Genomic DNA, 25,200 nt, shown 5'->3' with positions numbered 1-25,200 from the left:
TTAAGGTATTTTCCCCAAAGTAACCTTTTCCTTCTCAAGTGGATCAGACTGACAAAAATGAGGTATAAAAAATAGCCGTCATACCTGTCTGGGCTACTTAGCTGAAATAGTTTCCTTTAGAATGCTCTGCAGAAGTACTTCTGTTTGCCTGTCTGTAGCCTTATCGATCCTCAGCAGATAGTAACGACTCTTTGCCGGTCTCCAGCATGACTTAGCAGTGACAGCTTCTCTCTCCCGACTTTCTAAGTAGCACCTCTTCGTCACTAAGTGTCATCTGTTCTCCGGTGCTCATATTACCCTGGGTCTTATTTTCATTAGTTCTTGAATTAATTTTTTCCTTATGTCCACTAGAATCAAAATAAGCAACCTCTGGGAATTACTGCCAAGCTCTCTCTCTCTCTTTCACTCGAGATGGAGTCTTGCCCTGTTGCTTAGACTGGAGTTCAATGGCACGATCTCAGTTCACTGCAACCTCCACCTCCTGGGTTCAAGCAATTCTCCTGTCTCAGCCTCCTGAGTAGCTGGGAATACGGGTGCACACCACCACACCTGGCTAATTTTTGTGTTTTTGGTAGAGACAGGGGTTCACCATGTTGGCCAGGCTAGTCTCGAACCCTTGACCTGAGGTGATCCACCTGCCTCGTCATCCCAAAGTGCTGGGATTACAGGTGTGAGCCACCACACACGGCCACAAGTTTTTCTTATTTAAATTTTTCTGGTGCAAGTAGCTGGTGGCCCAGCCCAAGACATCTCAGTGGTAATTAATACTACACTTCAACAACTCCCCATCTCTGGCCCACAGAACACAAAACAACAAACACCAGGTGGGTGCTGCCAATGATTTTCATTTCTGAGAAATAATTCATAGTTTTCAAAAATGAGCTTAACAGCTGCTAGTTTTTTTAAAAAATGTAACGTGATTTCTTTTAAGGTTTTAATTAACAATGGCTGTGTGTCCAAAAGGTGCCTATTTGTGAGGAATTTGACTTCAGGAGAGGAAACACGTGTGCATATCCGTGAGCAATGGAAGACCTACATTGATGGGGGCTGTTTTTATTTGGGAATGTTTGCTGGTTGAGGATAAAAAAGAATATAGTTATTACACAGTTATTATACATCTATACAAGTAGATGCTTAGATAGCAGTTTCACTGATTGACGGAGGAAAGCCACTTTGGATACTCCTTTTCTCATGCAGGTTGGAGAGATGCCTTAGTCTCATTTCCCGGGTATATCGGGGGAAGAACAAAGTGCCTGACCTGACCGCTGCTTTTGATGGCCAGCTGGGGGAGTTCCGACAAGTCACCCTCTCAGAGTCTCAGCATTCTTCTTTATAAAAATGGGCACAACAATAAAAAACCGAAAACCAAAAAAAGGCCAAACAATGGACACAGGATATGCAGCCTTCCTGCGGGACGCATGCACAGGCGTGCACCGCACAGGGGAGCTGGGGGCTATCGGGGTGCAGGCCCCCCGACCCCCCGACTCTGCCCTGCGTGGGTCCCTACTGCGATTGGCCTGGCTGGTGGCTGTGGCTGCTGTGTCCTCACCCAGCCAATGCCCCTGAGGATCACTCAGGCTCCCCACAGGCCTCTCCTGTTCAGTCACTGGGGCGGAACCCAGTGGGAGCTTTCTTGGGTTGTACCTGACTGCGGCTTCCTCCCACTATCTGGGCCTGCCGGATAGCCACCTTGCTGGGATTCTTAAACCTTCTGGAGCTCTGAGGTTTGTGTTTCTTATTTTTGAATATAGTTATACATTTATGTGGTTTTAAACACATCTCCTCTCATTCTTGGGGGCTCTGTGAGTGGGAAGGAGAGGCGGTGGTGTTTGGTTGGTTGACATCATGAAACCAAAGTGTCAAGGTGTAATTTTACATTTCTTGGTCTCTAGTGGGATTGGAATTGTTTGTTTATGATATTCCTTTTATTCCTAAGGAGTTACTTTTTTTTTTTTTTTTTTTTTGAGATAAGTAAGGTCTTGCTCTATTGCCCGTCTGGGGTGCAGTGGTGCCATTGCAGCTCACTACAGCTCGAACTCCTGGGCTCGAACAATCCTCCCTCCTCAGCCTCCTGCAGAGTTAGGACTACAGGCATTTGCCACCATGCCCAGCTAATTTTGGGGGAGTTTTGGAGGTGGGGGTAGAGACAGGGTCTCACTATGTTGCCCAGTCTTGGCTCAAACTCCTGGGCTCAAGCAATTCTCTCACCTAGGCCTCCTAAAGTGCTAGGATTATAGGCGTGAGCCACCACCCCCGGCCAGGAGTCACATTTTAAACATGGTCCCAATGATAACTTCGATCCTTGAAATGAAAGGGCAAAAAAAGGCTAAGGAAAAGAGTTCAAATGATGACACTGAGTGTATTACACACCATGAGCGCTAATATTCACAGATTACCAGGGAAGCTGCTGTTTGCTTCCGCACTGCTCTGAGAGATCAAAGTTCTTTCAAAAAAAAAAAAAAAAACTATTCGAGATTTACCTTTCTTGCTATTATCTACTTATTCTCCCTTTCAGTAGCCCAGAGTGTAAGGCTGATCCCTTTTTGGACAATTTACCAATAGTTATCTTAGTATTTTATCTTACTTCACGGCTACAAACTCTCCCATCTCCTTTGGAAAGTCTGCTGTTGCCCCTCTTATCAAGTGTGCACCCCAGGTACGGAGGACAGCCACCCGTGCTTGGAATGCTATTTGCATTGACACAACCCAGCGTTCCACTGTTGTTGACTCTTAGTAAGCTTGAGGGAACTAAAACTCATTTTTTTTTTTTTTGAGGCGGAGTCTCGCTCTGTCGCCCAGGCTGGAGTGCAGTGGCCGGATCTCAGCTCACTGCAAGCTCCGCCTCCCGGGTTTACGCCATGCTCCTGCCTCAGCCTCCGGAGTAGCTGGGACTACAGGCGCCCGCCACGTCGCCCGGCTAGTTTTTGTATTTTTAGTAGAGACGGGGTTTCACCGTGTTCGCCAGGATGGTCTCGATCTTCTGACCTCGTGATCCGCCCGTCTCGGCCTCCCAAAGTGCTGGGATTACAGGCTTGAGCCACCGCGCCCGGCTAAAACTCATTTTTTAAATGTAGTTATTTTATTATTTTTCTCCCAACTGTGAATTTGGATAGCTTTTTTTTTTTTTTTTTTTTTAATGTAGGAACCTGACTTTACGTTGTATCCCTATTATATTTTGTGTTGTTAGATTCATCCTACCCATCTAGGCCGCCAAAGGCTTTTGGGTCCTGACTCCCATCGGATATTTTAGCTCTTCTTCCCTGCTTTATAACTTTCACAAATGAGAAGAGTCTGCCTCTGAGCCTCACCCAGCCACTAGTAAAATACTGGAGAGAGAAGGCCAAGAGCAGAGCCAGGCGGCACATTTCCGTAAGAGCCAGATTTCAGAGAGGAAAGTGACCCCTGTGGCAAAAAGGACAAAGTGGATGGCCTGCGTGTGTGTGTGTGTGTGTTACTGGCAGTGCCTTTAATACAAAGCACCAGGTAAAAAATATGAAAGTGCAGGAAATTTAGCATATCAGAAATCAGGCTTGTGCTCAAAGCGGGCAGTCACAAAGACTGCAGACTCCTAAAACGGGATGCTACCCTTGGGCTCTTCCTGCCTGCATTTTGCCTCCCTGCCAACATGAGATGCGAGTGAGAAGTGAGGACTGAGTCACTGTCACTCTGCACCTGTTCCAGGACTGCTCAAGTCTTTTACCCACTTCTAGAATAGAAAAGAGGTCAGTGTGGAAAGAGATGTTTCTGGAGAGGGCTTCAGTGAGCAGTTATCTCTGGAGAAAGCTGTGCCTGACTAATGCCCAGCCCGCCTACCAACCCCCACAACTTTCCCCCAACCCCACCCCATCCCAGACACAGAGGCAGATGGCAGTCACGCATTGCAACAGAAGCACTTGGTCCACGTTTGACCACGCTTACTTCTGTAAGGCAACTGAAGGTCTTGGACAAATAACCAATAATGGTCTTATCTTCAATTTACTTAGGAAGATTTTTTTTTTGGACTTCTATGTTGTAATTTTTAAGCTAATATCTGAAGATATAGAGCCATTCTTTCTATTCATCATTAATAAATCTTCTAAAATGTCATTATATATACTCAGATTATGTATGTTGGCATGCGGTAATTGACGTGTTCTTTGAAATTTTAACAACTAAATAAAGTTAGTGTTTAGCTTAGTTCCCTAGATTGTTATACTCTAGAACTGTTAAGACTTATAATAACATAAAAATGCCTCATCCTCAGTCTTTATCTGCTCTTTTAAAACAGACTTTAATAAAATGCATCAGTGACTCAACTACCCACATCCACGTGTCATACTTAAAGGGTAGATAACTAAGAAGAGGCTGTTACCAAACAACTTGGATTTTTATACTTAAGAAAATTATAGAGAAAACATAATTTTACAGAAAAATATATAATACAAAGTAATTTAGTGAATTCGTCTTGAATGCAAGAAAATTCACTGTTATTTTTCTTTTCTTTCTCTTTAGAAGGTTTTCCAACTGATAGCCTGGAAAAACAAATTCTTTGCTGAACTTAGCACTTCAGTTTTCTCTTATTCAGGGGAGAAAACTCCCCCATATAAAATGTAAAATAGCTTAATATTTATTTTTGTAACTTAAATTGATTTTTCTTTTCCATCAAATCAAATGCAATGGAGCAGGAGTTCTGTGTTTGTCACCCATCCTTTATTGAAACTGGTAACTTACACACTTTATAATAGAACAACAAAAATAATGTTCAATATATACAGCCTTTGCATGGACTATTAGACTATACACAGGCAGAGTAATAACACAATCTAATCGTCATCATAATCTGTGCACAGAAAGACACCAAACAGACAACATGTGCACATCACAGTGAAATGACATCACAGGTCCAGTGAAAATTCAGCATAATACAAAACGGACTGCTCTATTGCAAATGACATCTTTCTAAATGCCCAGCTCTTATCAGTAGTAATTTACCCAGAGTCTGAAGCAGAGATTGGTTGTGTGGCTATAAGTCTCTTCAGAGAGACAACCTCTGCAGATAAGTTTGCTATCCCCTGCTTCAAATACAAATTCTCTGGGTCAGAAACTTTGTAGCCACTGTCCTTCATTTCAACAACTCCAGTTTTGAAACTATTCTGAGTTTTGCCACTCAGTTCTTTTTGATGCCAGTGCTCCGATTTGAGAGACCAATCTTGAATGTTAGTCACTTGCACTGAGAAAGGAGTAAGAGAAGAATGTACCATACTTGGGGCACTATGCTTTTCAAGTTCAAAATGTCTTTTAGATGTCATGTCAATAGGTGAGGAAAGTTTTTGCGTGGCCTCAAATTCATTATCAAAGGCTTCTACTTTGATCTGCATGGCTTTAGCTTTGATCCGGAGCTTGTGTGGCAAGGCAGAGGAATTCACTTCTGGAACTTTAACCACCGTTGCATGCACGTGCTTGAGTTCAACTGGAGAATGGATGGGGCCCTTGGGGACCTGTTGCTCATCTTCGCCATCAGATGACTTTCCTACCACACCATCGTCGGTTTCCGACGTTCTTGGGGAGTTGCTGGAGGATCGGTTGACTTGCAGTAGTGGGGGAGAGTGTGAGTATCCAGAAAAAGAATTCCCCATATAGTTTTGATAGATGGACGCTGTGTAAGAGCCTCGGTCATCTCTTGGCTCCCTTGTGTAGCTCTCTAATTCCATCGGCTCTTGCTTGATAATCTGGAACTTGTTTTCAGGACTTCTGCAGCTTCCCTGCACAGAGCTCTCCTGTGTGTGCTCTACCGAGGACACTTCTGAAACATCGGACAGCGAGCTTTGTGGAGAGTGTTTAATGACAGAAATACAACTGCTTGCCACCATCGAGGGTTCGTGCTCGTCCACAAATGAGCTCACATTGGATTTGGAAGTCTGGTAATCTTGAAAGTACACAGCTGTAGAATTACTGAGTTTCTGAATCTCTTGAGCATATGCTGTGGAGCTAATTAAACCAAACTTTAATTTTAGTGAAAGCAGCTCAGCTTTTAAAGTGGCGTTTTCTTCTCCCAGTGCAATTAGTTTGTTCTCTAAAACCAGGTCATTCAGTCGACGCTTCTCACGAGATCTTTTGGCAGCTTCATTATTTTTCCGCCTTTTTTCCCAATACATCGCATCTTTCTTTTCATCGGGAATGAACTCCCGTTTCCTCCGACACGCAGAAGATTTGTTTTTCCCCACACTTCCTTCACTGAGAAGCAGCTCCTCACCTGTGGTGGAGTCTTCAGACACTTCCGTTAAAGCAGAATTAAGGACCATCATCTTGTCCACATTGCTACTGGCATCAAGAGATGCCTGCTCCTTTTTGATGGTCTGCATTTTTCTCAGCTGCATCAGAAACAACCTTCTCCTATATATGTGTGGAGGAGAACAAATTAATTTCCCCGTATTCTCAAGCTCTTTAAAAACTCTGGTTTAAAATCCATCAATATTCTTCCTTTTGTTCTACTGTCTGGGATAAATCCGTCAGGCTCCTTATTGAATGAAGTTGGGCCTCCGTGGTTATCTGCAATACATGAATAAAAGAAAAAAAAAACCCAGTTATTCATTGGATAAATGTTTATTACAAATTATGTACAAGGAGATATGCTAAGCATGTAGGGCGTACAAGCACAGATGAGGCACGGCCACAGTTCTTTCTTTCAACGAGTTAGCATTCTCAAAAAGGAAATAAGTTCCCAAATACCTAAACTATAAAGCTGTAAAGGACAAATCCCTAATAAGACCTATCAGTAAGAGAATATGTGGTCCAGGAAAGTGAGGGAAAAATAACCTCTGCCCAGGGAGAAATAGAGGAAGGCTGTATTTAATGAGGCAAAATGGAGAAATAGTTGGGTGTGGGCAATTACAGGAAGGAAATGACAGATAGCCTCTGGTTGGTAAGTTTCTAAATAGTACATGCATACCGTGGTGCTTCTAAATAATGTTACCTAATGTTTACATCACTGCCAAGCAATATGCTCACCTCTTAAAAGGGACTTAACCAAGTAAACTTTAACATGAATTAAAAAAAAAGTTCTGCACTCCTATATGGAATATAAATGGAGACAAATTTCTTCTACAAAAACTAAAGTAAAAGCCACATTAACAACGGAGCTGTTGGTTTTAATCTACACCTTAACGTGGACAGAAACCTGCCCATCACATCCCTGACTGCCTGGTAGGCTTATAACCCAGCAAATTCCACCAGGTGACTCACTGCAGCTAAATGAAAAGGATTCTTCTTGATCAAGCCATCTCTTTACAAACATCTGAGTTTAAGAGATTAGAATTTTTTTTTTCTGATTCCTTTGAATTGTTCTATCAAACATTCAACATTGAAGTATCCAAAATACTTCTTGTGATCTTGAAAATTCTGTCAAAATAGATTTCAGATTTCAGTTACATAGTAGCTTTGAACTAAAAAACAGTTACTAGGCCAGGCGCCGTGGCTCACGCTTGTATTCCCAGCACTTTGGGATGCCGAAGTGGGCAGATCACGAGGTCAGGAGATCGAGACCATCCTGGCCAACATGGTGAAACCCTATCTCTACTAAAAAATACAAAAATTAGCTGGGTGTGGTGGCGTGCGCCTGCAATCCCAGCTACTCGGGAGGCTGAGGCAGGAGAATCGCTTGAACCCGGGAGGTGGAGATTGCAGTGAGCTGAGATCACGCCACTGCACTCCAGCCTGGTGACAGAGCAAGACTCCATCTAAAAAAAAAAAAACAAAAACAAAAAAAACACACACAAAACAAAACAAAAAAAAACACTATTCTATTCAAAGGGGTTTTAAAAGTATAGTGCATTCTTGAAACAAAATTATTTTAAACCAAGAGAATATAAAGAAAAAAATTTCTTTCATTTATATGAATTAGTTTCAAGTAAAATATAAGAACTCAAGAATAGAATCATTCATTAGTTTCCTCTTCCACTGATGAAATACTTACAGTACAAATTTGGCCTGACGATTGCCTTAGCTTGAGTTAATAAAAATCCATGTTATGTTCCAATAGCAATCGTTGCATGGGGGCTTTTGAATTTAGCTATGTTTCTAGACACTGATTCTCTGCTTAATGTTCCAGTTGGTAATACTTTTCGTAAAATAGACGTGGTACAACAACGGTTTCATCAGCACGATCTGCACACAGTAGCACTTTATCCTACCATACTAAAAAGATGTAATGAGCCAGGCGTGGTGGCTCACGCCTGTACATCCCAGCACTTTGGGAGGCCGAGGCGGGCGGATCACCTGAGGTCAGGAGTTTGAGACCAGCCTGGCTAACATGGTGAAACCCCATCTCTACTAAAAATACAAAAATTAGGCATGGTGGCAGGTGCCTGTAATCCCAGCCACTCGTGAGGCTGAGGCAGGAGAATTGCTTGAATCCAGGAACCCAGGAGGCGGAGGTTGCAGTGAGCCGAGATCGCACCATTGCACTCCAGCATGGGGGACAAAAGTGAGACTTGGTCTCAAAAAAAAAAAAAAAAAAAAAAGATGTAATGTTCTTACGTGATGTCACTATCTCTTTCTTATGCCTAGTTTCATAATGACTAATAAAGTGAAGTTTACTTTTATCAATTGGAAAAGCCTGCCAGCTTCTTTTATCTTTTCCAGAAGGAATGAAAGGAATTATGTAATAATTTCAGGATCATAAAGAATAATGTTTCATGCCAGGTTTTTGCCCATTAAACTGAGCCAACACAGTTAAGGGAACAGCTAGTCGTAACTCAGAGAAATTTGTGATTATGAATACCAAGTTTCTGTTCTTTGATAATGAAACTTTAATGGGAAATGAAGGCAAGGAGTATGTCACAGTCAGCAATGATGCTGCAGAGAAGGAATCTTCCTATTTATCATTTAAACAATATTATTTCCTTTTTCTTTTTTTGATACAGAGTCTCGCTCTGCTGCCCAGGCTAGAGTGCAGTGGCGCAATCTTGCTGCACTGCAACCTCTGCCTCCCGGGCTCAAGCGATTCTCCTGCCTCAGCCTCCTGAGTAGCTCAGGTTACAGTTGCATGCCACCAGCTAATTTTTTTGTATTTTTAGTAGAGACAGGGTTTTACCATGTTGGCCAGCTGGTCTTGAACTCCTGATCTTAGGTGATTCGCCTGCCTTGGCCTCCCAAAGTGCTGGGATTACAGGCATGAGCCACCACGCCCAGCCAACAATACTGTTTCCTCTAATTTGCATTTAGGTTTTATCCTCTAACATGAAAGCCCAGTTTCCTCTACATATTGAATGGATTCTTTCCTCTGTTGCAGTCTGTACTCTGCCATTCAGCAAAGTCCTCCTGCTAAAGTAAAACAAGTGAAGAAGTAAAGAGGAAGATATCCCAGTTAAAGACGACTGCACTGACCTTTCCCAAGGCACCTTTCAAATCTCCACTATAGTCTCGGCCACTACTTTTTTCCACTTTTAGTTTTTAAACATCATATGATCCCTTGCAGACTATTAATTCTGGTTATTTTCTCCACTTGAGAATCTTTCTCTTTCATGTGTTATCTTATTTGTTCCTTCTTAAAAAAAAAAAATCAGATTCCTTTATTTTGCCTTACTAACTAGTTTTTACAGTAATGCTTTTGAAATGCCCCACCATTCTGTCTGTCTTAGTTACTCTTCCTAAACTTTGAGGACCTTTTTAAGGTTGGGGCCCAATTGGGAAGGAGCCTTCACAATCCTATTTCTATTTAACTAAAATAGCCCCATTTGTCTTAAAATTTCCTTAACTCGTGTCTTCTAGTTGTCTAACTACTATATGTCTACTTTATCATCTCTACAACATTGTTGGTACATTAAGACCTACAGAAAACCTCATTTCCTTTCTTTTTTTTTTAGACGGCGTTTCACTCTTGTTGCCCAGGCTGGAGTGCAATGGTGTGATCTTGGCTCACCACAGCCTCCGCCTACAGGGTTCAAGCAATTCTCCTGCCTCAGCCTCCTGAGTAGCTGGGATTACAGGCATGTGCTGCCATGCCCAGATACTTTTGTATTTTTAGTAGATGGGGTTTCTCCATGTTGGTCGGGCTGGTCTTGAACTCCCGACCTCAGGTGATCCGTCCACCTTGGGCTGCCAAAGTGCTGGGATTAAAGGCGTGAGCCACCACACCCGGCCATCTCATTTGTTTTTAATCATCTTCTTCCTATTTGAATTTCATGACATGTCACTATAAATCTGTGATTCTTCTCTCATCTGTATATATTACATTCATGGTCTCCACAACTCAGTGGCAAATCACCATACTATCTTAGGGTATTTTCTGTAATATTATGTGTCAAATAATCTTGCAGTGTTAAAAAGAGTTTATCAGCATTGTGGGATGATCCGGAGAGAGGCATAATCACATACACTGTGTGTGTTTCCACATGTTTGTCTTTTGTGCCCAACTACACTGGGAATTACTTCAGGGTGGAAATTAAAATATACTTGCAGTCTTCTAGCAAAAACCTGAAGATATTAGGTGCACAACATTTCATTGACAGTCACCCATATACCTTATATAAGAGAGTTTTGGCCGGGCGCGGTGGCTCAAGCCTGTAATCCCAGCACTTTGGGAGGCTGAGACGGGCGGATCACGAGGTCGGGAGATCGAGACCATCCTGGCTAACACGGTCAAACCCCGTCTCTAATAAAAAATACAAAAAGCTAGCCGGGCGAGGTGGCGGGCGTCTGTAGTCCCAGCTACTTGGGAGGCTGAGGCAGGAGAATGGCGTAAACCCGGGAGGCGGAGCTTGCAGTGAGCTGAGATCCGGCCACTGCACTCCAGCCCAGGCGACAGAGCGAGACTCCGTCTCAAAAAAAAAAAAAGAGAGTTTTGTAACCGGAAAACTTTTTTGATGCTTTCTTTTAGTGTTATGTGAATTGTAAAGAAGATATTTTACTTATTAACAGAGAGATTCTCTTATTCATTAATTGGTTTACTCAAGACATATGGAGCACCCACTGTGTACTGGGCACAAGGGGAGACTGGGGGCACATAAACAGGGAGAGGAAAAACCAAACTCTGGAGACCAGGCACTCAGTCGTGGGTGGGAGACAAACAGGTGAGCAGAGGGGAACCAGGTGTGAGTGCAGAGTTGCACAGACATGGGCCTGGGGTGCAGGCTTTCTTCTTGTCATGGAGATAACAATAACAATCATAATAGGTGCCATTTATTGAACACTTACCACAGAACGGGCACTGGGAGCCTGACCTGCTTTCCTTCATTCACTTTCAATGACTACTTTCAGATGAGAAAACTAAGGCTCACAGAAGTCAAGTGACTTGCCCAGCGTCACACAGCTAGTTAAATGGCAGAGCTTACATTCCAGTCCAGTTCCTTTACTCTCTCCTACACTTTCACAGGTGGTTTGCATCTGTGCAATGCAGTCTTATTTACACACAGTTCTCTTTTGTGTCACTTTCAATTCTAAGTAATACACGCCCCTTTACTAAGTTACTTTGGGCGCAGTAAGGCACTATGCTAGCTTGACTTTTTTTTTTCTTTTTGAGATGGAGTTTTGCTCAGGCTGGAGTGCAATGGCGCGATCTCAACTCACTGCAACCTCCACCTCCCGGGTTCAAACGATTCTCCTGCCTCAGCCTCCCGAGTAGCTGGGATTACAGACATGTGCCACCATGCCCAGCTAATTTTGTATTTTTAGTAGAGACAAGGTTTCTCCATGTTGGTCAGGCTGGTCTCGATCTCCCTACCTCAGGTGATCCGCCTGCCACGGCCTCCCAAAGTGCTGGAATTACAGGCATGAGCCATCACCTGTAATTCTGGTGAGTTAAGGGCCCACACCTGGGCCCTTAACTTCTTTTAGATGCTGTCTTAACTACTTTAAGCCAGCAAAGATACTATCTAGAACTTTTCTCCATCCTCCTTAGAGATGTTTCAGATCTGGCACTATTTATGAATTGAGAAAACATTTTACTAATTTTCGTATCTCTGCTAAAATTTTAACCTCCTGGCCATTCTAATTATGTTAAATAGAGAAAAAGAAATATGATAGCTGTGGACACTGTCATCTATGATTTTTTTTTTTTTTTTAACAAATCCAAGAGTGTAATCTGTTTTCAACATGAGGCGGGGGACAGTGTCTCTCTGACCCTCTCATTTTGCAGATTAATCAGCTAGAAGACAGGCTGACCTTCCCAAGACCACACAACAGTTCAGCACAGATGGGTTCTGGGCTCTCCTTATGCCCCTCAACAATAAACTTAAAGCAAACGCAAAAGTAGTTTATGATGCCTTCAAAAAGCCTCAGGATTTATGCTAACCTAACAAATTTATTTCAAGCCTCAATATTTTCCCTTATGATTAATTTAACAATTACTTCATCTATGCATCATCTTTTCAAATCAACATCTAACGTTGTGGTGTATTAGTCACTGCTTAGGTTTCTTTTTTGGTGAATAATTGGCACCACATGCCAATTCTATGCTGTTAGTGTGCTCAGCACGGTCAACTTCGTCACACACATTACCTGATATGACTCTCCTTGAAAACACAAATAAAAAAGAAATTTAAGAGCAGGTATTATTACATACCAGTTGACATATTTTTCCGTACATACTCTGAAGGTGCCATCACTAATTAATACTTTTGTATGGTCCATCACACTATTTCTCTAAGCAAGAATTATGCAGCAAGAATTATATTTCGTAAGCCCAGATATTAAAAGGTTAAGTCAGATTACCTAAATATTGTTTTTAAGAACAAGATTTGATTTAGAAAATTCTATAAAATAATATAACCTCATAACAATAATTCTAGACCAAATTTATCCTTGAGGAGTTATCTCATTACTTATGTTTATGATAGACCTTAATCTTCCCTGGTCTGTCACAGAAATAATGTTTAACAATCCAAGCTCTACAAAGGAAAAGAATAAACATGCTTTGTTTCAATCATCTGAAATCTTACTAATAGTCTAAACATTAAAATCTACTCTGAGAACATTTTGTTATTAATTATCTCTAAAGGATAAGTTTTATGGCAAATTGCTATATATATTTTGTTTTTAAAATTCTGTCAATAGAAGATGAAATACTATTTGATCCACCCAATGATTTGGAAACATTATAGAATTATCTTATTTTCCCTCTCCTCTCTGAATGTATTGTTTTCTCCCTGTTGTATAATATAGATAACAGTAAAGGAAGAAAAATGTTTTCAAGGTAAGCTTAAATTATGTTAAACTGTAAGCCATCTCTCCAGTAAGACAGCAGATGCTTATTTTTGAGATAAATGTCATTTTCATGAAAAAATCAAATCAATCAATTCACATATCTTTATACTTCTAAAGTATGAACACTAGCAATATATTAACCCTACATTTTCTTCCTGTGGGTAAAATTCACACTATCTGTGTCAATGAAATACTTTACTTCTTTTCATGGATGAGAACACAATCTGGTATTTAAAAGCAGAGATGAAATAAGAAAAGAATTCACTACACGTGTACAACCCAGAGGAAATGGGGAGTGAAAAAACTCAGTCAGAAAACACTGAAGTTGCAAGAGAATTTTCTAATCCCATTGAAAAAGAAAAGGATTTTTAAATTGAGAAAACTATGTTAAACCTCTCTAAGGGTCATTCTGTCCCCAAGAAGCAGCTTACTCCAAAGTTAGAGAGAAATGTGTACTTGATCAAGACAGGCAAGACACACACACACACACACAAACACACACACACACTTGCACACTGCCAGAATCTGTTCTATCACAGCAACAAATTGACCTACTTTTTCTATTTGGGTGCCTCCGTAAATAAATGTGTCAAAGCCTGTTCCAGTTTATGATAAATGAAAATATTTCAAGTTCAACAAAGGACTAGTTGAAAATTAAATTTAAATTTAATAAATACAATGACAACACTGCATTTTATTACATCACTGATGTAATTTAAGTAATTGAAATGTGAAATAGTATAACAACATTCTTCAAGAGGTCATCAGTGTTTGTAACTTAATACACAATTAAATTATTCTGAAGTCTGCAAAGAGTAAGCACATACACACTAGCACGACCAAACACTTAACTGCACAGCTTGAGAAATAAGACCAGCTCTCACTAAAGATGGGAAGTAACATGGGGGAAAAACAGGACAGTAATAATTTTTTTTAAATCTATAGAAACTTAAAAGTGGGGACTATTAATATCTTGAAACTTCTGAAAAGATAACTGATCAGTGTAGCAACTAATCTGAAATCTTACAAGGACATCAACAATCACAAAGTAACCCAGTTGTAGGAAATCCTCCAATGAATAAGTAATACATGCAACACGGTGTAAATGGTGGGCTGGGGGGGCAGTCAGGCCGAGAAAATTCCTGAAAGTTTCTAATGATCATGTAGAATCATCCCAACTTGCTTCACTTGGCTTTTTAATTTCTTTTTTTTTTTTTTTTTTTTTGTGAGACGGAGTCTAGCTCTGTCGCCCAGGCTGGAGTGCAGTGGCGCGATCTCGCTCACTGCAAGCTCCGCCTCCTGGGTTTACGCCATTCTCCTGCCTCAGCTCCCGAGTAGCTGGGACTACAGGCGCCCGCCACCTCGCCCGGCTAGTTTTTTGTATTTTTTAGTAGAGACGGGGTTTCACCGTGTAGACCAGGATGGTCTCGATCTCCTGACCTCGTGATCCACCCGTCTCGGCCTCCCAAAGTGCTGGGATTACAGGCTTGAGCCACCGCGCCCGCCTTTAATTTCTTTTTCCACTTTTCTAGTCAGTGGATGATTATAAATGTCATTTGCTACCTTATGAATAGAGTAGATTTTTAAATGCTTATTTTTAGTGTTTATTTGAAGGCCAGTTAATTACAGTTTAAGACCTCTAAAAAGCTAATTAGTAAAAGAATCATGTTCTGATAACTAAAAGGCTTATAAACATCACTCTGAGTCCGTCCTATGAAACTGAGTCCTCAAAGCACAGATTATTAACAAATGGCATCTAGCAAATCTCAAGTAAACTTTCTTATCATAAAACAAGCTATGCTCTTATTAAAGTCATACAAGAAACAGTTCTGGGTGTTTTTTTCTAACTACAGTAAAGTTACAAAGAAATGTGAAAGATAACTGGAGGTAGTAGTAATAAAAATTCATTTTGAAACTGAAAAATTCTTATGTAATGTCTGTGATCAAAGGTCAACGTCTTTCAACATTCTCATACAAGTCCAACCTGGATAGAAATCAACTCAAATATAATTTAGAAAAATAACAGGATATCAAACAATGTGGTAAACCCTGTGAAACACAGGCATACCTTACAAAAACAAGAAATGAATATTAAAGGAAATTTCAATTACATTGTTTCTGTTATATTTTGAATTGAATCCCAAGCGTGCTCTCATTCCTCAATACAAATTAAAAATAAACAACTTTAACAGCATCAATGGCATCTGGATTACAATGGAAATCATGAAGTATATGAGTTTAACCTGGGTAAAAATAAAGCCCAGGCAATATGACTGCACCTTTTCCATTCCATGCTGCAATCGCATTTACATCTCGAAATTGACTCTAATGACCAAGGCAAGGTCAACTAGAAAAATCCACTCAGCTGGTGAGTCAGGCACATTGCTCAACGTCCGAAAGGCCTCTCACCAAGAGTTTTAATTTTCAGGCTGTTGCATCACAGTGATGTTATAACTGCACTGCACAAAAATAAGCCTTTAACCCAGAAAAGGAAATTGTTTCAAAAACTACAGTAAGTGTGAGAATACACTTTGTTGAGGTGCAAATTTCCCCATCTGGTTTTCAGGCTCTGCGACCTGGGCTGCTAATTCATTTCTCCGAGTTTCCATTTCCTCCTCTATGAAATGTGGACGATAACAGAGCCCCTCAACACTGTGCCTGGCACATGCAGAGTATAAGTTTAGTAAATACTAACTCTTAATCTCTTTTCTGAAGAATGATAAGTATCAAAAGGCAGCGATGCCTATCAGTTCCAGGCTGTCTTCGCTGCTCATGAGTCTTACTGAAGCCTGACCTATGTCGCAAGTGTAAGGGTAAACCAAATGAAAATTTCTTCTGTTAGTCAAAAGGGTCAAATATAAACACTTTCACAGGACCGGCCTTAGTTTTCAGGCTACATATACCCCCTACAAGAGAGCTGATGTGTGGTGTCTCACCATCCACTGCTGATCTCAGACCACAAAGTTTTAGATAGAGAAATCATTCAGGCTACAGAAAATGAGTCCCAGAATGTGTAAGGGAATTGGAAAGAGCTGAGCTATTAATACGGCACTTGTCCCTTCATTCCTGCTACTATAATCGACTCATCTCTCTATTCCTTCAAGCAGCTCCCCAAAACATTAACCCAATGACTTGGGAAGTTTGAGGTTCTGCAATCCTGTCAGGAATTCCCCTTAAACTGAAATTAACATTGAACACAATGGCAAAGTTTTCAGGAAAAAAAAAAAATTATTAGAACAAAAAAAGTATCCAAGAAAGATCTTATAGACTTAATTCCAACATGAATCCTTACTATTACTGCAAAGAGATTTACAAAGAGAAAAATGAAGGTCAATACTGACTGACACACACACACAACACAAAGATTCTGGCTGCTGGTCAATAATACAGGAAACATTTACTGAACTCCTCACAACCAACTATGTCAACAGGTTTTATTCCCTCAGTTTACCCTGGAGAGTGATGGAAATCAGGACAGTGGAGGAAGATAACAAGCTGGGGCCTGGGACCCAGGGTTCTTGTGAGCCCAGGGCCTGTGCTCTTAGGATCTGTACCTCACCGATGCCTGTTCTCTAACTACTGCCTGTAACAAGAGGGAAACTGATTAGGGATAGGGGTGTAGCATATGATCCCATAGAAGCCAAGTTTTTGGTCAGTTTTCAACAAAGAGCACATTGCGTTGATATGCTTCAAGAGAGCATCTGTGATGTCTCCATGAATTCACTGTGAGTTCCCGCATGGGTACAATCTTGGAAGTCGTTATGCCAGGATGAAAGTACTGTAGTTTTACAGGAGGACAGCAGCGTCTATGTGGGTATTTTGATTTTATTTTGAACTCTGGAGATCAGTGTTCTCTCTAGCCTTTGACCATATAAATTAAAGGTTTTAAAAAAATCGGCTCAACTCAACTGGCCAAAATCAAGCTGAGGACTTCTTTTTTAATCACTATCAATACTGGAGCGCCCCCACCCCCAATTTCTGTGGTCGGTGGACGTTTGGAGGTTTCTCTTAAGGTCTTTTTCACTTCAAGAATGGAGACGCGCTTCGCTCAGAAATACAATGAAGACTCTTGGAACAAAGGTGTCTGCAGGTTTCAGAACCTCACCGCAGAACAGGCGCGGAGTCAGGCCCCTGGATTTGCCCTGTTGGAGGGAGGGCCGCCGAGACGCAGGCACTCCGGGTCGCCCGCGCTGCCCCTGTCCGCCCCGTGCGGGCGCCGCGGTCCCTGGCTCCCTGGCTCCCTGGCTCCCCGGCTCCCCGGCTCCTGCGGCCCGGGCGAACCCGGAGCGCACCCGCACTCCGACCCGGGCCGATCCCTAGGGCCCGGGCTCCACCGGCCGCGCCCCCACGCGGCGCCTCCCAGAGACCCCCCTCCCTCCGGGTGGGCGGCGCAGCGGGGCCTCGGCGCCGCGAGGACCCCCCGCGCCAGAACAAAGGAATGTGGGGAGGGGGCAGGGAGGAGCGCAGGCCACCGAGCAGCCCCAGTATAACTGCCGCCCGGAGGCGCTTCTCGGTCCCGACCCGAGGTCCCCGCCCGCCACTACCAGACCCGCCCCCAGCCCCGGCTTCTCGCAGACCCCACCGGCCCGCAAGAGGGAGCGGCGCACTGGGGGCCGCACGGACGCGCCATTGGAGATCCCCATCGGAAGGTGGCGCCACGCTGCCCCTACAGGGCCGGGACTCCCTCGCGAGCTCGCAAAGTAGGTCGGGGGTCTGAAGCTGGGGGCCTAGAGCAACTAGCTTCTTGGAAAGCGACTGCAATTATTTGGGGTAATATACTCTGTTCCAGAGACGTCCACCCCCCCCCAAAAAAAACCCTGCACTTAATTTAAATGTTACGATATATACATCCCATCATATACATATATTCACACATAATCACTATGTAACAGTCCAGGAAGAAATTAAATATTTGGGCAAATTACATATTCATACATCTTCACATGAGTAAAACTAGGGTATCCAGACAAAAATACGATCTACTAACCTATATCTGTTTCCCATAGGTCATATCTGATCTGGGGGTAAATAAATACTTCTGACCTCACTTACTGTTGTTATTTACAAAAACCAAGAACAGAAGATGGCACTTGACCATTCCCCGCTGTTCTCAGAGAACAGCAGTTTCCTAAAGTGTCCTTTAAAAACATAAATGGGAGCCAGCATCCAGCAAATCACCGGGCGCTGCGAAATGCCTTCCTAAAAATACAATCTTATCAAAGGTCTCCGAAGGCGTGTAGTTAAAACTACAGCAAATGGCCTTGAACTTGTATTTGCACACAGCCCTAGAGAAAACACCAGAAATAGCACTGCGAGGCCACAATTGTTAAAATGTGATAGGGCTAAATTTAGAAGAACGCGCGTTTCATTTAGGGCAAAAGACACACATTCGGCAGCATGAGCAAACTCCATGCTTACCCGGTTGTCTACTTTCCTGTTTAAAATATCCTTACGAAAAAAAAAACTGTTATAGTGACATTCTTAAAGGCTGAGACTGTCCTACTTTCTTTGTAGCAAGATTATAAAATCACGTAATTAGCTCCCTCTCTATGCTCACTGCCAGCAAATTCGGCAGTTACATAATACAACATTTCCAGGAAACTATTATGTGATTTGTCTTGTCGTGTCTGAAAAAGCGATGACAATAAGGTGAGAAAAAGGGCTGATCGAATGGAATGCATTAAAATTAGGAAAGGGAGGTAAACGTCACAATGGTTCGTCCCAGATTTAAAAATAACAGCTGAGAACATTGAAAGGGCGAACCCCAGTAGTACCCAAGATCAGAATTCAACCCGAGCAATTCTTGCTTTTAGGTTTTGTAGTATCGTTTTAAAACCTGTTTATTTGGGACGTAATATAGGCATAAATAACGATCTAATATCCAATGCTGCGCCTCAATTACCAAATCATTGCACACATACGCGCATATTCCCACATCAGCCCGCAATCCTTGCCAACATTTCACCGTGGGCAGATTATGCAATGTATGAAAGGACAAATCCCACAACCTTCCCGAGGGCTTGTAAAACACGCTGACGACAAACAGGGTGGAAAACGTCTGTGCAGACACAGCCCCTGACACAAACAAACGCCGCGCAGGCATTCTCCGAATGCCGTCACCGTTCACGCTACCAACCCGTTTTCTCACCAAGCAAATCAAGACTATTCCCCATTCCTCAACCCCCAAGTCCTCTCCCCCCTACGCCGCCAGCCCCCGGGAAGGAACAAGAAAGAAAGACACTAGAGAGGAAAGAGCATCTTCCCGCTCGGAGAGGGCTCAGCCTGCCTGGCGCTCTTCTCTACCAAAACATCAATTTTCCTGAAATCAGGAGACATTATGCAACAGCAGCGGGGGGAGAGCGCAAACCAGCCAGGACTACGTGCCGGCGCGAAGGCGCTGCAATCAAAGCAGCCACCTTAAGGTGGCGAGTCCCATCCTGACAAGGCAGCAAAAGTTTATGTAATGAATGCCCCGCGCGCACTCGCCGCTGCTGGCGAGCCCAGCTTACAGCCCGACCCCGCACACTGCGCGGCCAGCACCCCGCGCCCGCCCGCCCGCAGCGCGCCCGGGGAGCAGTCGCCGGGCCCCCAGCCGGCGGTGGGCGGAGCGCTTACCGTGTTCCTGCTCTCGGGCCGGCGAGGAGAAAGAAAGGGGCGGCCGCGAGTCGGGCCGCCGGCGCTCGGGGCTCGGGCCGGGCCGGGCCTCCGGGGCCGCGGCGGGAGGCGGGCGGCGGCGAGGGCGCGGCGCGGGAGGCGGGCGGGCGCGCCGGGTCCGCGGGCGCCGTGGCCGCGCCGAGAGATGTGTGTTAGTAGGTCAGTTCCGAGCGCCGCGCTACGTCGCCGCCCGCCAGCCCCGCGTGACTGGCGGCCGCGGCCCCAATCGCCGCGCCTGCACCCGCCCCCGGCCCGCCGCCAATGGCCGCGGCCGGCAGGGGCGGGCCGGGGCGGGCTCTCGGCGGCCACGCCCCGCTTCTCCGCCCTCAGCTCCCCCTCCGCGGCGGCGCCACTACCAGCTTGCGTCCTTCCCCGGCCAGGGCCACCGCGGTCCGAGCGCCCGCGAGGGCTGGCGCCCCATGCCCGGCGTAACGAGGGTTGCGCAACGGCCCGCGCGGCCGACAGGACCGGAGCGAGCCTGCGGAGGAACCCGGGAGCCCCCAGTCCCACCGCCCCGTCCGCTCTTGGCTTCCTTCACCCTCCCGGTCGCTGCGGTGGCTCTGCGCACCCCGCGACCCTCACTGGCTCGCAGAGGCGCTTTTTGTCTTCCTGAGAGCCGCAGCCGGCCGGGCTACCTGTTGCCGACCGAGCACTGCGGGCTGCGGCTACCCGGGCGTGGCAGGGACCTCGGCCTCCCCTTCCCGGCACACTCCCGAGAGGAGCCCTACCTTGGGGTGGGCAGGAGGGAAGGCGGGGGGTGGTGGCTGGCAAGCTGCCAACACTCGGGGCGAGCTGTGGCAGGGAAGGCGTTGGCGCGGCCGGGCAGCTACGCGGGGCTGCGCCGCGGAGGCAGCGATGAAAATGCCCCGGCGCCTCTCCGAGAGCCGCGACGGCCCGGAGCCGGGAGGGAAAGCTCCACGCACAAAACACCGCCCCCTGCACAATTAGGGCGAAGATGACGGCTGCAAAGTTGTTGCGTAACACGACTAGGAAACGAGGCTCGCTGAGGTCCATCTACCCACCCCCGCCACGCGGGTGCGGCGTTCCTCGGGGGATGTGAAGGTCCGCGCTCCGGGTGCGCCCCACTGGGACGCCCACTGGCGTTTGGTGCTGGGGCTTGAGACGGCCGCGCGGGATCTCTTCTGTGATCTTGAGCTGATAGCTGCTTAGTGTCATTTCTGCCTCTAACTGGATACGATAGTCTTCTCTCCCAAATTCCCGGGCTACGGAAGAGACGTAAAAAAATGGGAAAAAGAGCACCTAGCCGCGACTTCTTAAGTCTACGCGCTAGACTGTCAAGGCACGTGGCACACTCCCTGCGTTTACCGATACATGGATAGTGGGTCAGTGCTGGCCTTAGCGAAGGGAGCCATGTTACCGACAGTGACTCACAGGCTTGCCCAAATACGGAGTGTGGCAGGTGGGCAGGACCTCCACCAGCCAGCTCCCTCCTGCTCTACTTGAACTACGTGGGGGCTGGGCCGAGTGCTCCACGACTTTCCACTTCTTTTTTGCCCCTTTCGTTTTTAAAAAGCAATAACCAAAGTAAAGAGAAGAGCAGAGTGAACACCCAGGTACCATCTCTAGCGTCTGCCATGAGCAGCAGATCTACTCGCCAAGATTGTCTTTTCTACCTTTCCCATTCTTGCGCAGTTAATATCGTAAGCACCCGAGTCATATTTAAAAATTTTTTATCACCTGTCAGTTGGGTTTTTGGAAGGCCTCCTGGGGCAGTGTTGTGGTTTTGAACGCACTCTTGTTCGTAATTTATCTGGTAATACAGCTCTATTAACAAGGCTCTGAAAACTCAGACGTACAATATGGGCTTAGCGTGTTCCCCGAAGCCATCTTCCCAGTACTGACTAATGCAAGATCCACATCCCCTCGACTACACATTTTCCAAACTTGACTGTCTTCATGAGAACAAATCCTGATTTTAGTTTATAATCTCCCCTTTTCTCATACATATATAGTAATTCAAGATGGGGTCTTACTATGTTATCCAGGTTGGCCTGGAACTCCTGGGCTCAAAAGATCCTCTGGCCACAGCCTCCCTGGTAGTGGGATTACAGGCGCGTGCCACTGCGCCTGGCCACTTTTGTCAAATGTACTGATAGTTTCCTTTTTGCCAAAACCTTTCAATGCCTATTTATACCTTTGAAAACCTCTCCTAGATGAAATTAAAATCATATCCACAAATCAGTTGCCTTTTCGGGGTCAGAAATGCAGTTATTGTTTAGAAATCCAGGGTTGCCCTGCATAGTCTACCCTCCCCTTCACGTGTTCTCACCTTGTTGTGCATTTTGAATAATTTCATGGAATTTCAAAGTCGTTGTAGAATGGGTAGTAAATGTCTCTCTTTAAAGACAACTCAACCTTCAAGATAGGTAAAGAACGTGCCTGGAGCCACCCCAGGCAGTGATGCTGGAGGAATTCTCTCAACCTGGAAACTTATTCTTTATGCTGAATTTTGAAATCGGATGCTCCTAGAATTACTTGGAGTATTTTAGATCGGGTATGTATTATATTTGTGCATCATTCATTGTTACCAGCTAAGTTGGAAATCAGAGGAAGTGCAAAAGGTGTCTGAGATACCAGCTTAGAAAACAACTCTTTAGCTCCTCCTGGTGATTAGGAAACCACTAAACAATAGGATGAAGGATCTGTCCCCAGGGCCCAAGTGATGATGTGTCTAATATATATCCTAGAACATTCACAGAGTAGGTAAGTATTTGCAGATTAACCCGAGTAAATGGAGCATAAAAACCTAAGATATTTGACACAAATTAACCAGGATAGGGAGGCTTCTGGGAAGACATCAGCATGTGCCTGATGGTGGAGCTGGGCAGTGAGGTTCTCAGGAGGAGGAGGAAGGGGTTCTTGCTCTCAGCAACCTCTCAGTGCTGGGGGTGGATGGAGGGCAGGGGCAAGGGAGGAGGTGGCTGGGACAGGGATGAGAACTACCAGCAGAAGACAATCAACCACATTCTAATTCATTTTATTATACTGTCAACATGGTTTCTGACTAAGCAAATATAAGAGCTATAGCTTGAGAACAGAATGACTAAAACAGTGACTTCTTACTAAAATAGGAATTTACTAGGAATTTGTAATTTAGTAATGATTTGATTTAATACAGTAATAATTGTTCTACAGCTGCAGAATGTTTTGAGCTGGAACATCCCTAAGAGGCCATACATATATCCCAGGGATTTTACAGTGGACCTCACTAGGCAGGAGTAGCTGTAAAATCAGATGGGTAATGAGAATTCAGGACATTAGCCACACATGGACTGTGGCAAAAAGAAGGTGACCCATTGAAGAATGCTGGTTTTCAGCTCTCATCAGTTGCTGTTTCCAGGAGCCCACAGCTCCAATTATTCAAAAGAATGTTGACTTTTTTTTTTTTTTTTTTTTTTGGTGAAATATCCTGATTTTCAGGTTAGGCAAGCAATTCATTAAAAAATAAGACTGCAGAGCCCACAGCTCCAATTATTCAAAAGAAAGTTGACTTTTTTTTTTTTTTTTTTGGTAAAATATCCTGATTTTCAGTTTAGGCAAGCAATTCATTAAAAAATAAAAGACTGCAGAACTTACCTACCCAGAGGCTGGACAGTCTGAGTCCTCTCACAGGGGAGTTCTACAGAGATGTCCTGGTAACGGGGCAGAGAGGGGGGACTCAGTGATTAAAAGACGGGCTGCCTACCTGGCAACCAAATTGGGCAGCTCCACCCTATCTGTTTTGTGCATTGGATTTCTGGATTTCTTTGTTGAAAAACTTCGATAGCTAAAAGCCCTTTGGTGACCTCCTGTCTGGTCTGGTGACCAGCAGCCTGCATCAGGGCTCCTGTGTGCCAGGATCATTTTCTTTCCACTGTAGTATGTTTATGGACCATCTTGTGTCTTTTTATTAAACTCCAGGAACAAAAGTTCAGTTTCTAGGAATCCATAGCATATAGTTTTTGTTGTTGTTGTTGTTGTTGTTGTTGTTGTTGTTGAGACAGGATCTTGCTGTGTTGCCCACACTGGAGGGCAGTGGCATGACCACGGCTCACTGCAGCCCTGATCCCCCCAGGCTCAAGCAATCCTCCAACCTCAGCCTTCCAAGTAGCTGGGACTGCAGGTGCACACTACCATGCCTTGCTAATTTTTTAATATATATTTTTTTTAGAGTTGGTGTCTCTCTGTGTTGCTCAGGCTGGTCTCAGACACCTGGGCTCAAGCAGTCCTCCCACCTTGGCCTCCCAAAGTGCTAGAATTACAGGTGTGAGTCACAGCACCAGACCTGTTTTGTTTTCAAGTGGAGACTTTAAGATGTGAGCTAGCATGGTAGCCTTAGTGAGGTTCTCCTCCCCACGCCCATCAGTGCGTGCTTTATGCTGGGATTTTGGCTTTGATGCAGTGAGTCATTGACTGTTGAGGCAGAAACTTCCTGGAATGATATTTCTTTCCTTCACTCATGCACTTTTATTTCTGCTCTTCATGCCATTTTTAATCTTTCACCTCTGTCTTCCTCTTCCGCTTTGCCTTTTCTTGTAATTTTTCTACCTTTGTTGACCTTTTATCTTTTTAAATTTCTTTCTCTTGATTTACTCTATTGATTCTTTTTTCCTTTGGCCTTTCTCCAGTCATTCAGATCCTCATTACTCCCTGGGATTCCTTCATTCCACCAAACATCCACTTTTCTCTTTGCTCTTGCCACCTACCTATCCCAGCCACAACCTAGACATTGTAGTTTTTAAGATTTCCACTCTGTCTTCCAGCCTCTGCCTCTTAGTCGCCTAACTTTGCCACGTGGCTCCATTAGCAGGAGTTCTATTAGCATGCTTGGTCTTCTTTTTCAAAAACTAGCTTTTGTGGGAAATTGGGTAATAGAAGATGGTCAAATAACATTCCCTGTAGAAGCGATGGCTTTAAAGTATGGGAAGCAAAATGTTTCCTATTAAGCAGCTCTTGCTCAAGCTAAGAAAGAAATTAGATCTCTACACCAACGACATGATTTCCCCAGACAAAAGCAGCTGATGGTCTGAATACATTTCAAAGCATTTCCAAAGGACCCAGGAAAAGACCAGAAAGAGGTGATTTTGCAAAGAAGAGAAAATGTTGCAAGTACACTGTTACAAAAACTGAAACGTGTCTTTAAATTCAGCCACAACAGATGGCACACATTTCAGTAAGCATTTTTATTCATTCAGATTAAATGGTATATGTGAGTAAGGGTGCCAAAATAAGGGACATTAACAAAAAAAAGGTAGGTAGGAAGCAAGAGAATACACTAAAAATGGTCAAGACTGTGGGAGCAGCTAATCGTGTTCATTGCAGCATCTTGGCGATGGAGCAAGCATTGTGGCAGCACTCAGCCAGCAA

At 44.3% G+C, this 25,200-nt stretch overlaps 1 protein-coding gene across 2 annotated transcripts; it reads right to left on the bottom strand.

The window, feature by feature from the left end:
• Window positions 1-4,667: 4,667 nt before the first annotated feature.
• NFIL3 (nuclear factor, interleukin 3 regulated) lies at window positions 4,668-20,776 on the bottom strand. Of its 2 annotated transcripts, none has more exons than XM_033236800.1 (2): window positions 20,562-20,776; window positions 4,668-6,528 (listed from the first exon to the last, which is right to left on the bottom strand). In XM_033236800.1, exon 2 carries the CDS (start codon window positions 6,354-6,356, stop codon window positions 4,968-4,970), a length of 1,389 nt encoding a protein of 462 aa, XP_033092691.1. In that variant the 5' UTR covers window positions 6,357-6,528; window positions 20,562-20,776; the 3' UTR covers window positions 4,668-4,967. The 2 variants fall into 2 exon arrangements, with proteins under 2 accessions (XP_033092691.1, XP_033092690.1); XM_033236799.1 differs by lacking the exon at window positions 20,562-20,776 and adding an exon at window positions 19,795-20,026.
• Window positions 20,777-25,200: the final 4,424 nt, after the last annotated feature.

Source organism: Trachypithecus francoisi, unplaced genomic scaffold, assembly GCF_009764315.1.
Source record: "Trachypithecus francoisi isolate TF-2019V2 unplaced genomic scaffold, Tfra_2.0 Lachesis_group16, whole genome shotgun sequence".
NCBI classification, from domain to species: Eukaryota; Metazoa; Chordata; class Mammalia; order Primates; family Cercopithecidae; genus Trachypithecus; species Trachypithecus francoisi.
The sequence above is the reverse complement of the archived record's forward strand: the minus strand, read 5'-3'. Positions and strand labels throughout refer to the sequence as shown.

Coding starts and splice junctions, on each gene's coding strand:
- NFIL3 (XM_033236800.1), bottom strand. CDS start 6,356: ATGCAGCTGAGAAAAATGCAGACCATCAAAAAGGAGCAGGCATCTCTT.